The sequence below is a fragment of the Copadichromis virginalis genome, linkage group LG12 (genome assembly GCF_057382275.1).
Source record: "Copadichromis virginalis isolate Kocher_CV1m ecotype Utaka linkage group LG12, C_Virginalis_male_GT1.1, whole genome shotgun sequence".
In the NCBI taxonomy this organism is placed as follows: domain Eukaryota; kingdom Metazoa; phylum Chordata; class Actinopteri; order Cichliformes; family Cichlidae; genus Copadichromis; species Copadichromis virginalis.
In genome coordinates, this window is record NC_140629.1 from 24,716,152 (window position 1) to 24,729,459 (window position 13,308).

At 40.4% G+C, this 13,308-nt stretch overlaps 1 protein-coding gene across 3 annotated transcripts; it reads left to right on the plus strand.

Annotated features, from left to right (window-relative positions):
* On the plus strand, nt 1-12,964 carry LOC146697109 (kinesin-like protein KIF27). 3 transcript variants are annotated; one of them, XM_085475601.1, is made up of 15 exons: nt 1-473; nt 749-949; nt 1,435-2,435; nt 3,053-3,196; nt 3,349-3,519; nt 3,658-3,860; nt 7,925-8,046; nt 8,159-8,296; nt 8,695-8,906; nt 9,391-9,453; nt 9,661-9,831; nt 9,959-10,135; nt 10,235-10,462; nt 11,314-11,512; nt 11,597-12,964. In XM_085475601.1, the coding sequence occupies exons 1-15, from the start codon at nt 176-178 to the stop codon at nt 12,211-12,213; spliced, it is 3,945 nt and encodes a 1,314-aa protein (XP_085331727.1). In that variant the 5' UTR covers nt 1-175; the 3' UTR covers nt 12,214-12,964. The 3 variants fall into 3 exon arrangements, with proteins under 3 accessions (XP_085331727.1, XP_085331730.1, XP_085331728.1); XM_085475604.1 differs by lacking the exon at nt 11,597-12,964 and adding an exon at nt 10,734-10,893 and having other exon boundaries at nt 11,314-11,423; XM_085475602.1 differs by lacking the exon at nt 11,597-12,964 and having other exon boundaries at nt 10,734-11,381.
* Nucleotides 12,965-13,308: the final 344 nt, after the last annotated feature.

Below are 13,308 nucleotides of genomic sequence, written 5' to 3' on the forward strand. Positions count from 1 at the left end.
TTTCCCGGGCAACCGAGGACCGACAACAAACGAGATGTCACAAAGTTTAACAAGAGCGCGACAAGCGATTGCCCGAAAAAAAGTGACCAGGTGTTACGGTGAATTTGTGTTTATTGAGTCTTGTTACTATCGAGATAAACAAGTTAAAGAGCTCCTTTAAAGACATCAGGACGTCATGAGCGAAGGGTGTGTGCGGGTGGCGGTCCGTATCCGGCCTCTGCTCCCCAAAGAAGTCCTCCACGACCACAGGGTGTGTGTGCGTGTAGTGCCGGGGACCGGACAGGTGATGGTGGGTGAGGACCGACTCTTCACCTTTGACAACGCGTTTGGACCATCAGTCAGCCAGGATGAGGTGTACGAGTCCTGCGTCCAAAGCCTGGTGGAGCGTTTGGTCGACGGTGAAAATGCAACCGTTTTTTGTTACGGGCAGACCGGATCAGGCAAGACGTACACACTGGGCAGAAGGAGCCGAGGTAATGTGAAGTTTAACCAAAAAAATTGGTTAAGCTCCAACACAGAGCTTAACCACTCTGACTGATAAGTGACTGATGAGTTCATGGATTGTAGGAAAAAGGGAACTAAGGGGTTCAGGGGGTTGTTTATTTAATGTGGAAAAACCAACATCTGTGGACTTGAGTCTTTAAACACAGCAGTTTTAGGAGTTTTGTTTGTGCTCTCCAAGGCCCATTAATCATCTGAACTTTCTAACTTCATAACTGTAATTCTCTTTTTCCAAAACCTTCCATAGATGAAGAGGGGGGAATTATTGACCACGCAGCCCAGGATCTGTTCCTATACCTGGCGGAGAAGAGGAAGGAAAGTGATGTTGTGGATGTCACAGTGAAGGTGTCCTACATTGAGGTCTACAGGGAGGAACTAAGAGACCTATTGCAGCTGCAGACCACCCACAAAGAGCTTCGTATCAGGGAAGATGAGAGGGGAAACACGGGTAATCAACTTTTTCTACCTTTACTTTACATAATATGTAAAGTAAAGGTAGAAAAAGTTGTCTTTAAAGGAGCTCTTTAACTATATTATATTTTAATATTCAGAGTGGAAATAAAAAAGTAGAAACCATACACTTTCAGAGATGACAAACAGTATCCTATATTTTTGACCATCCATCTGAGTTTCATCCGACTGATAGACCGATTGTGATGTTATTAACATGTATGTATTTCAGGATAAAAAGTTTGAGAGAGCGCACTGGAGAAATCACAAGTACTGCGAAAGATATTATATACTGTGTAATCATTTACAGTCAGCGACTCTGCGGTGCACCTACTTGTAATAATATGTAATATAGTTTTCAGCACATTTAATGAGTGAATGATAAATGATCCAGTGAGATTAGGCATTTTGTGTGAATGTCTGCCTACAGGGGAAGCAACAGTCTTGTTTCATTGACTAAAAAGTCTCTTTGTGTGATTCCAGTGGTGGTGGGAGCCAATGAGGTTGTTATCACCTCAGCAGAGGAGCTGCTCAACAATGTAGAGATGGGAAATATTTTCCGGCACACCGGCACCACTGGAATGAACGAGCGCTCTAGTCGCTCTCATACCATCCTCACCCTTCAGGTCATGTTATCCTGCCACAACAGCAAGAACTCTTCCTTTAAGTCTGTCCGCTCCTCTAAGCTCTGTCTGGTTGACCTGGCAGGCTTGGAACGTGCTGGAAAAACTGGGAACTCCGGGACACAACTGAAAGAGTCTGCTCTTATCAACACAGGCTTGTTTGCGCTGGGCAACGTTATCCGTGCACTTTCAGAGCTAAGTCGAAATCGGCACACTAACAACTCCTGCAGTGCACACGTACCATATCGTGATGCCAAGATAACTCGACTCCTTCGTGACTCATTAGGAGGCAGCGCCCACACGCTAATGGTGGCGTGTGTAAGCCCCTCCGACCACTTTGTAGCTGACACCCTGAGCGTCCTGCAGTTTGCATCCACGGCCCGATCCGTTCAGAACTGTCCAGGAGAAACACCGGATCAAACAGAGGTTAAATCATGCCCTACTACAACCTGGCACCCCAGTGATGCTCGACTAGGGGAGCTGGAGTATGAAGTAGAGACACTGAGAGAGCTGTTGAAAGGGAAGGAGAGAGAGGTGGAAACAGAAAAAGCAAAGACTGGTCAGAGATATGAAGAGGGAAGTGACATCAATGCATACTGTCAGACCGAAGTATCTGAACCAGATAGGACAGCAAGCCGAGAGGAAACGTCACAGTACCGTCTGTTGGCAGAGGAAGCTGCTGCTCTGCTTGAGAATATCTCTGGCCCCTCTCCAAGTCCTTCTTTCAGGGAGCGGCTGGAGGATTGGCAAGAGAGACTCAGAGCTGTCAGTTATTCACCTCCAACTCGTATGGAGTGTTCAAAGGAGGAGGGAGACCATTTTGCTCCATTAAACCTCAGAGAAGAGCTTAAAAAATGCCAGGTAACTATAAAAGACTTTAAAAGGGATGTTGCCATGAAGAGATCGCAAAAACTTTGATTACAAGCAATTGATAAAAGTAACGCAAAAAACCTCAGAGATTTTTATTTGCTTACCTTGAAGCCTAAAAGATGGCTAGTGTCTCCAACATGTGGACATGCCTGTCACATTAAACAACAACAAAGGCATGTAAATGAGCTTGGTGTCTTATATATATTACTGTACCCTCATAGATACCTGTTATTCAGAATAGGAGAAGCGTATTCAGACTGAAAGCATTCAAACTGCTGATGGAATTGCCGTTAAAGAACTGAAGTCTAATATGGATTTTTTTTTTTAAAACCACTGACATATCTAATGTAAACTAAGAATGACTGCATCCCGTTTAGATTTGAGGCTGTAGAAAGAAGTGAAGCCATTGGTATATCATTGGTTATTCCTTTGTTTCCGTTACAAGTTGTCAACATTTCGTCTGGAATATCTTATCCTCTGAGAGCTTTTGATAAGGTGATGTGAACAAATGCAGCATGGCTCAAATGGAACTGTTTACATAAACAAAAGCCAAGCTGTACAATTTTATAGGCTTGCTATCCTATCCAGTTTCTCTTTTGTATGCTTAGGAAGCTCTCCACATAGACGAGCAACTGTTGGAGCAGAAAGATGCAGAACTGAGACGGGTAAAGGAGGAACTCGAGAAACTCCTTCAAGAGAGGAAAACTCACCTTATGTCGTTAGAGGAAGAAAAGCAGCGATTACGTATACAGGTGAGGAGGAGAACACTGCAATAAAGAGCTGCTCTGTGATGCAGAAATCAGTATATTTTATTTACGGGGAAAAAAATTAAAAGATGAATTTAAGGCATGTCTGCTGTGTTATCGTTTGTTCTTTAAATGTGCGCCTCTGTGCAAATGTTTAGACAGAACAACTGGTGAACCAGCAGATAATGATTGATCGCCTTCGTGGCGAACTCATGACCTTTCGGGGGACAGCCTCAGGGGCAACAGTGGAAGTGGGGAGGTCTGAGTACAAGAGACCCCACAGTGTCCCTCTGATCACACACAGCTGCATGTGGAGGCCTCCCAGGAAGGTAGGTAACTGTGGGTAGTGTGTGGGTTAGGTTGGTGTCCATAAGTGTGGGTTTTTTTATTTTTGTTTTTGTTGTTTTTGTTTGGTCTGTTATAATGTTTTTTTTGTGACTTTTATTATCTGTGCCTGTGCCTTCTAGATTCACTCCAGTCCACCAGCCTATACGCTGGAGAGGGTAATGGCAGCTTTTAAGATGCATGGCCAACTCTTGCTGGCTGAAATCAAGGAAAAAGAGGACGTGTACTGCCCGCTCTTAAAACAGCAGGCAGAGAGCAAAGATAGCAGACCAGAGATGGAGGAAGAGGATGAGAATGACACATCTATGCGCAGACCGAGATTTAGGTGAGAGCAGCATTCTTACTTGTGCAAAAATAAGTAGTAAGTTTCAAGTAACTTACACTCCAAATGCTGACTTAACTAATTTAACTACATGTCAATTTTCTCTGTAATTCTGTTACATAAATACAGTGCAATATGCTAAATTTATTGGTTAAATGAAATTTACATGATTGGTATAGAATCCCTAATGATTAATTATTTGAATAAATAAACATTTGATTTTATATATTTAAGCTGCATTTTATTCACAACTATTGCTTTATGTTTATTGAGGCTGAAGAATCTTTTTTAGTGTATTCTGCTAAACAAGCAATCCCAAAAATCTGAGGCATTAAATCATTTATTCATGTCTAAGGCAATTTAAGCTAAATGTGTAGTGCGAGGATGGACTTTGAAGAAGTAAAAAGTTGTTTTCTTCAGATGCTGCTGCATTTATTCCACGCCGCTTTTGCACTTTGCATATCAATTTTGGGAAAAGGGCTGGATAGTGTGTTGTGTGTACTTGAAAATCCAGCGACACGCTGCAATTTTGCTGTCAAGGATGACTGCATATTGTGCTGCTAGGCAGCGACCTGTTCAGACAACAAACCACTCTTCACTTGGTTTGTGCAGCCAAGCAAACGTCTCACAAAGGCAAAAACATCTAATGTCAAGTTTTTCAGTTTCTCTTTTTATTCTTTTAGATTTTTTTCGATTTCTCTGCAGGTTTGAACCGGCAGCTAAAGCAAGTTTTGCACTTTTTAAAGTAACCCTCTTGGTTTGATCATCTTCCTCTGCATTTGTCACATATAATGAAATAAGGAGTCACCATGTGATCCTGAATTGGATGAATGAATCTATTTGCCTCATCAATTGTCAGTGAAGGACATTAAACTGTACGGAAAGTGTTTATTTGAAGAGTGTGAGTGGATTTTAATTGAAGCAAATCTCTATATAACGCTGGGATGTCAAACTCATTTTACATCGAGGGCCACATCCAGACCCACTTTCATCTTAAGTGGGTCTGGATGAGTGAAGCTTTCTGTGTAAAGCTATTTAATGACATATTTAATACCTGAGATATCTTATATAGCATGTCTCTGTTTTTCTACATGAAAAAATGTGTAAAATAGAGAAAAGGTTCTGGTAGATCACTATGAGGTGCCGTATGGGACATTATTGCTGAAACGCTCTCACAAACACTACTGAAATTTTATCTCTGAAGGAAAAAGTGGCTACACAGATGTCTACTCAGCAACCTGCTAGTAGCCTAAGTGTAGCAGCTGCATTAGTTAACAATATATTAGCCTCAGCATAAGTCAAAATTTAGAATAGAAGGAGACAGGCATTATCCTGGTTAATTTTTTTCGGCATATTTGCTTTTTGTCTTTTATAGCAAAGAAAAAAATATCTTAAAATCATTAATAAAACCAGGGAGAGAAGGCTTAGCGTTCCTCCATTTAGCACAATGGATATATTTACTCAAAAGTATGATGATGTCAATAATGTCTGAGACACCCAATGCTCGATGATCCGATTTATCGATGATAAATAATTTCCCCCAGGGATCAATAAAGTATTCTGATTCTGATTCTGATCCATATAAAAAAAATGATATGATGTAATTCAAATGGTGGCACATCATTAATTTTTAGGGAAATCCAATTTTTTAAGTCACACCAAAAGATTGTGTGATAGGGCATAGGAAAAAAAAGATGTTCTAGGGTTTCATTTTCATCAGTACAAAAAGAACACTGATCCACCTCAAAGCCAAATCTCTTTTTTAGAAATTCTGCCACAGGATTAATTTTGTTCATTACTTTAAAGCGTGTTTCTTTAACTTTAGGTAGAATAGGCCATTTCATAAATTTCGAGTATGCTTTATCCAGTGTATCTGAAATAACTATATTAGAACCATGCCATGTAACCATTCTGTCGTAACTATGAAATATTTTGTCTTTAAAGAAACTACTAATAAATTTCTTATTGCATTTTCATCAAACAGCTGACATTGTCCTAGCAATAAATTTGGGAGCACTGATGAGAAATTATTGTATATCATAAAGTTTTTAATCAAATGAAGCAGAGGCAGTGGGGCCAGTTCACAAAATTTGTTATATTCTCTTTGAGAACAATTTAGACAATATTTTTCTGAACAGTCTGTGTAACTTAGAATGACACCGTTATCATCCAACAAATCTGTTATGAATATAATCTTTTTGTTTAAACCAGACGCTCTTGAAAATTTATTTTTGATTAAGTGTTATTACCCTATTATTCCATAAGGTTGAATTATGGGGAGAAGTTGTGGGTAAATATCATTTTCCAAAAATGCAAAGTCTGTTTGGGAAAGTTCGATATCTTGCTTGGGATTTTATTTACCTCAAAATCACATTTCAAAATGAAGTCTAATCCTCCTATTTTATTAAACAAGGATCGGAACTACATAGAGTCTGGCTGTGACAGACAAGATTTTAACCATTTAATTCTAATGGTGCCAACCATTAGATTAATAGTGGTTAATAGTGTTAACAGTTGAGTTGCCAATATAAAAAGCTTAGGGGAAACAGGACATACTTGCCGAATTCTGTGTTGCAACTTGAATCCATTCCTGGATTCAAAGAAGCTAATATATTCTTAAGTAATGCGGCTGCTTCACTTAGGCTACTAGCACAGCCGTCCCCAATCCCCAGGTCCTGGACCAGTACCGGTCTGTGAGTCGTTTGGTACTGGGTCGCAAGAGTTGAGGCTCGAGTTTGAAATTTATGGTTTTCAGGGTATTTATTGTTTGTTTTTTTTTATATCATTTATATTGTTAACTCGGTTTCCCATGTGTTATGAATAAATCTTCTTTTTTTTCTTTTTTTTTTTGGTACCGGTACTGATTTTATTTTATTGTATTTATCCATGACACCTTAAAGGCCGGTCCGTGAAAATATTGTCGAACATAAATGGTCCGTGGTGCAAAAAAGGTTGGAGACCGCTGTACTTGCAGGTTGCTGAGTAGACATCCTTGTAGTGTTTTGGAATTTACCACTTTTTCCATTAGTTTCCTTGTCAGGAAACAACTTCCTGTTCAGCGGAAATGCCTCTCGTTTCAGTGGAGTGTGTGAGAGCGTTTCAGTAGTGTGTGTGTGTGTGTGTGTGTGTGAGACCGTTTCAGTGGAGTGTGTGAGACCGTTTCAGTGGAGTGTGTGAGTGCGTTTCAGTAGTGTGTGTGTGAGAGCGTTTTAGTGGAGTGTGTGAGTGCGTTTCAGTAGTGTGTGTGAGAACGTTTTAGTGGAGTGTGTGTGAGTGCGTTTCAGTAGTGTGTGTGTGAGACCGTTTCAGTAGTGTGTGTGTGAGACCGTTTCAGTGGAGTGTGTGAGTGCGTTTCAGTAGTGTGTGTGTGAGACCGTTTTAGTGGAGTGTGTGAGTGCGTTTCAGTAGTGTGTGTGTGAGACCGTTTCAGTGGAGTGTGTGAGTGCGTTTCAGTGGAGTGTGTGTGTGAGACCGTTTCAGTGGAGTGTGTGAGTGCGTTTCAGTGGAGTGTGTGTGTGAGACCGTTTCAGTGGAGTGTGTGAGTGCGTTTCAGTAGTGTGTGTGTGAGAGCGTTTCAGTGGAGTGTGTGAGAGTGTTTCACTAGTGTGTGTATGTGAGATAAAATTTCAATAGTGTTTGTGTGTGAGAGCGTTTCACTAGTGTGTGCGTGAGAGCGTTTCACTACTGTGTGTGTGAGAGCGTTTCACTACTGTGTGTGAGAGATAAAATTTCAATAGTGTGTGTGTGAGAGAGCGTTTCACTAGTGTGTGTGTGTGTGTGTGTGTGAGAGCATTTCAGTAATAATGTCCCTTACAGCACCTCATAGATGACTGTCCTGATTGATGGTCTGGCCCCCAGACCATATGTTTGACACCTCTGATATATGGTATTATAACATATGTATTGTAAATACTCATAATTTTCCCTCTGTGTGTAATATAGGCCTGATTGGTGTTTTGGAAATGTTTCAGGTGTTTGATTTACTAAGTCAAGCTTTGATTCAGAAAACTCAGTATAAAGTTAATGTCAAACGATGTCCGTGGACTAATAGAATGACATTTCTGCAGGCGTTTTTTAAACCAAACATGGACCAATCAGCAGAAAAAATCAGCTCTGAAAGAGAAAAACGCAGAAGAAAATCACACATGTGGTGGAAAACCAGGACTACAGCAGCCTCAGAGAGCCACAGGTACACTTTACATGAACTCTGGTTTGCACTTGTCTGTAGGCTTATCCTTTTTTATAGTGATGGCTTTCTGCCTTAGAACCTTTCTATGACATTCTCAGCTATTCTTTTCTAGCCATCAAGGAAAACCAGCTCAAGCAAAGATCTACGAGGAAAGCAAGAATAAGAGCAAGCGCTACTGAGAGAAGGATCCGAGATCTGTCAATCAACATGCGCATGAAGGAGGAGCTCATCAAAGAGCTTGAGCAAACTGGTGTGTTTCGATAATGTCATACTTTGTATTCTGCTCTCTGCTAAGTGAGGAACTATTGAAGCCTCTGGATTTATTGGTGTATCGAAGGAAGTATGAAAAGCTTTATAACCAGAATGTCCTGCAGCTTCCAGAAGCATCATTAGAAATTCAAAGATGACAATGACAAGAAGATTGTAATGATTAACTTACTATACACAAGCTTATCCACGACCTGCCTACACTGATCATCTCAGAGTCATGTTTTCAAGTAATGATAGTATATTTCTCTAATGCTCAGGCTGATTCTTGTCTACCCTAGATTAATTTGGCTTTTGAACTGAAAACCTGACAAATTTATTCATGTTATCTATTATTTTAAACAGTACATGCATCTCTAAGTGTGTGCTTTTGTGTGGTAGACAAGGAAACTCAGTCTTTGGAAACACGTGACAGGCAAACTGAGGATGGCAGAAAAGCCGGCGTTTTTGCAAGACTTTCCCTGCAGAGACGGGAGTTGCGAGTGGAGATGTATCACAGCCTGCAGCACATGAGAGCGCAGAGAGCACAGCTTCAGAGCAGCCTGAGAGAGACCAGTGAGAATAACAAAGAAGTCCAACAAAATGAAAATGAGGTTAGCTGTACAGATTATTTTAAACAACAATAAAAAAAAAAAGAGATGAACTTATTAAAATTGTTTTTGTGTGAGCATTTTGCCTTGTTGGTCCAAATACATGATGGGGCAAAATGAGCAATACCAAGGAAAAATAGTTAATAATTAGAAAAAAAATCAACTTTAAAAAGAAACAATAGAGTTTTTTCACAGTTTTACAAAATGGTAAAAACATCCATACGCCTAACTTTTTCTCACTTTCATATTTATCTTTGCTTAACGAAAGTTTAAATATGAGTCAGCTTTATAATCTTCACATAAAAGCAGTTTGACCTTTATCTTATAAAACCTTAATGTATTTAAACTAATCAGAAAATGGAGGAATAATATAATAATGTGATCACCTGAAAACTGTTTTATCATTAAGAGAAATATCAGATTTGAACAATATATGACAAATAAGGGGGGGGGGGGGTTGTTTGTTTGTTTTTGTTTGTTTTTACAGGAGCAAAGTGCTGGAGTTTCAACTGTATATAAACTGTATAAGTTAGAGGACACAAATGAACAGGTAAAACATTGTTCTTGTTCCCCTGAAATAGTCATTTGGACAGTGCGTTTAGTTTAGTTTAGTTTAGGAAACTTCAGGTATTAAACTTCTTACAGTGTTTTAGGGTCTACCTTTGTCGTGTCTTCATCAATCTCCTTTTTTGTCCCTTGTGCCCCTTCCTTTCCTCTTTTCCTTCCTTCTTCTCCCTCCCTCACCTTCTCACTGTAGCTGTGTTGCAGTAGTTGGCTGGAGGAGGAAGAGGAGCATGTTCTTCAGAAGAGAGCAGAGCTGAATGAGCTGGAGGAGGAGCTGAAGAGGAGAAAGGAGGTTCTTATTCACAGGGAGGCGTGTGTGCGACAGAAAAGCAAATTAGAGACCAAGAAGCTGTGCTCCAGTCAGGTCAGACTGTGTTTGCTATGGTTTAATTTAAATACTATCACAAGTCACTTTATTAATTACAGTAAAAGATTAGGTGGACACATATAAATGGTAGAATTAGGAGGTTTATTATCAATTTGTTTTTCAGGCTCTGAGTCAGGACCTGCTGCACGTGTCGATGCAGTTGGAGTCGCTGGAGAAGCAGCTACAGAGGAGGAAGGCAGGAGTTACCATGAAGGAACTGGAGAAAGAGAGAGACTTGCTTAAAGAGAGAAGAGACGCTCTGGACGCCCAGCTGAATGACAACCAAGTGCTCACTGTGGAGGTCAGAACAAAGGGAGTGTTGTGTGTATGGTGTAAATTTGACCACGATGTATTTCTGGTACATGTTTAGGTGAAGTGATGTGTGTGTGTCGTCATGTAGGAGACGCATTCCCTTCTCCAGGTGGAAGAAGCTATCGAAGCTCTGGATGCAGCACTTGAGTTTAAAAACCGCTCGATCCAGGACAAACAGAAGAAGCTGTCGGCCACAAACTTTTCTTTGCATCAGTCACAAAACGCTGAACCCGCCCAACTCTGTTATGTCACCAGAAAACTTATGGGCCTGTCGCTGCCTGAGGCACTGGAGCTGCTTGTGAAATATTTCAACAAGGTAACGTAAAATACTTGCATACATATGTATATACGGAATATTCTGCTTTACATATAATCCATATACATTCTCCTTTCTAGTTCTATATCTTGTTCCGTCTTCAAATCCTCTATTAATTCTCTTCCTTTTCTTTCCCATCATCTCAGAGTTTGATAAAAACTTGTTAATTTACCTGTAAAAAGTGATTTTATGGTGCTCATACGGAATCTGAAAGCTCTCTTTTTCTCCTTCTGTTTCATCCATCCATCCATCTTCATCCGCTTTATCCAAGGCCGGGTCACGGGGTCAGCAGCCTAAGCAGAGAGGCCCAGACCTCCCTCTCCCCAGCCACCTCCTCCAGCTTATCCGGGGGAACTCCAAGGCGTTCCCAGGCCAGCCGAGAGATATAATCTCTCCAGCGTGTCCTGGGTCTGCCCCGGGGCCTCCTCCCGGTGGGACATGCCCGGAACACCTCACTCTAATAAGTTTACTCACCTCTTTTTCTCTTCACATGTGGTTCAGTGGTGTACCACTATTGCACCACTACTGCCCACTTCTGCCAAGTGCTTTCTCATAGTAGGTTGTGTGATTGTTGCCGTTTTCCCTCTGACATTGTTGTGTATTGTAGCGTAGTGTCCCTAAAATATAAAGAGATCAAAAGGAGGCAATTAGGGTGGTTCGAGTGTCTGACTAGGATGCCTCCTGCGTGCCTCTAAGGTAAGGTGTTTTTGGGCATGTCCTACTGGGAGGAGGGCAGATCCAGGACATGCTGGAGAAATTACATCTCTCACCTTGCTTGGGAATGCACTGGAGAGAGAAGTTTGGAAGCTTGCTGCCCCTGCACTTTATCAGAAAGTTTATTATCCTTTTAGGTTGTTTGTCTTCGAGAGACAGAGCGCCATCTACATTTGCACTGTGAAGAGCTGGAACTTCAGGCAGAAGAGCAAAAGATGTTGTTGAGAGAGATGGAGGCTGCTATGCAGCGTCTGGCCTTGGATACAGATCGCAGGCTCACCCAGCAACACAGAGATCACCAGTACAACATCCAGCTGCTGCTGCAGAAACTTAAAGGTGAGGAAATTTGTGGAGCCTGGATTTGAACTTGAATTTGTTTTATGACACTTGGTTTCACAGTATGTCTGCATATGTGTTCAGAGGGTGCTCCAGGAGAGGCAGAACAGGCAACACAAGACAGACTGCAGCATCTGGAGAAAGAGCTTTACTTCTACAAAAGCACCAGCCGGCAGCTCAAAAAGAAACTCAGAGTGATCTTCAGCGATTCATTGCAGCCTAATGATCAGCCTTCTTGCCCACAGGAGCACAAACCTATGCAAAAGATGCAGATTTCTTCAAATGAAGCCCAAACTCATCCTGAGGAGGTTCAAACACGGACGCATATTGTAACAACATACCAAAAAATAAATGCAGAGAAAATGGACAAAAAGATACACAATGATTTCTGTATGAACAGAAATGAAAACCAAACCAAGTGCCCTTCTTCTTCTTCTAACCGCCAAACCCTCAAAAAGACAAAAATGCCAGAATACACCCAAATGCTCACACCGTCCCTGGGGAGGAGAGTAGGAGATGAGTCTAGGGAAGGTTTGGAGATGACACCAGTCCGTTTGTGTCGCAGGGATCTGAAGCAAATCACTCCAGCTGACCTGCAGCTCTCTGGTTCTACCACTGGGAGGCGACCGTCTGCTGTGGGTATGAGCACTGAGTCAATCCTGGAGGACTCTATAGAAGTCCTCAGAAACACTGACAGGTGATGTATTTATGTAGATGTCAGGAACAGTAGTAGATACCAGGAAGTAAACAAAGCTGTTTGATGTTGTAAGGCACTCAATGCAATGACTTAATGGGGTTTTAGAGTTCAGGCCAGAAGAACTTAAATTTCTTGTAACAATAATTATTTTTGTTTTGCTTTTTTTCCCCTGTTTTATTTCACCTTTCTACAACAGCACCATCATAAAAAATAAGAACTGCAAACTGTTGACCTGGAGAGATGATGCAGTAAAATCTCATTACTCTTTGCTCAGTCCTTTTATTTGTCTTCCAGTATGGTTAGAAATTTTTATCCTACACGTTTTTGTTCTTCCCACATATTTTTTGGGGCGGTTCTAAACCTTTCAAGTTTTCAAATGTCTTAAATCATAAATGTGCCATAAATATGTTGGCTCTTTTCTTGTATTTCTATATATCATCTTATACTTATCATTATCCATATCCACTACATTGATGCAAAGTCAGTCAGCAAGCTGGAACATTCTCATAAAACGTAGACAGTTTTCATTAATTAGTTAAAGCAATTTTGTTTATGGAGCACTATCTTTAATCCTTCATTGTGAATGCTTAAGGTTTAATATGCTGCACTGTTGCAGGATTATAAAGCTTTTTGATGACAACTTTGTGTGGACTTTATGTATGTAGTTTTATGTTGATTGCTGTGTAAATTATTATTATTTTTATATTGGTTTACTCTTTTCACAATCTAATTTATTAAACACACTAAAATGCTCACCTCACTGTATTGTCTTGATTATCTGGGCTTATTCAAACCTAATTTTGGTGTGAGGGTGCTGTGATCTTTCTCTTCTTGTACATTTTATACACTAGTAATTAAAAAAAACTTGCAAATGCGGTCACTATTTTTTAACATGCAATAAAACCAACATACTTGACAATGAAATTTATAAATTAAAAGCATTAGAATTAAGGGGCAATTACTTTTGCAGGTAGGTTTGGATAGTTCTTTTCTTAATAAATGAAATCAACCTTTAAATTTACATTTTATATTTACTTGGGTTATCTTTGTCTTATATTTCAATTTGTTTTACGCCAATGCGTATTTCCGTTCGGTTGTC

Excerpts from the sequence above, each read along its gene's own strand:
- LOC146697109 (XM_085475601.1), top strand. The coding sequence starts at position 176 with ATGAGCGAAGGGTGTGTGCGGGTGGCGGTCCGTATCCGGCCTCTGCTC. Across the intron at positions 3,520-3,657 it reads TGTGGAGGCCTCCCAGGAAG|ATTCACTCCAGTCCACCAGC; the intron begins GTAGGTAACTGT and ends TGTGCCTTCTAG. Across the intron at positions 8,297-8,694 it reads CAAAGAGCTTGAGCAAACTG|ACAAGGAAACTCAGTCTTTG; the intron begins GTGTGTTTCGAT and ends TTTGTGTGGTAG.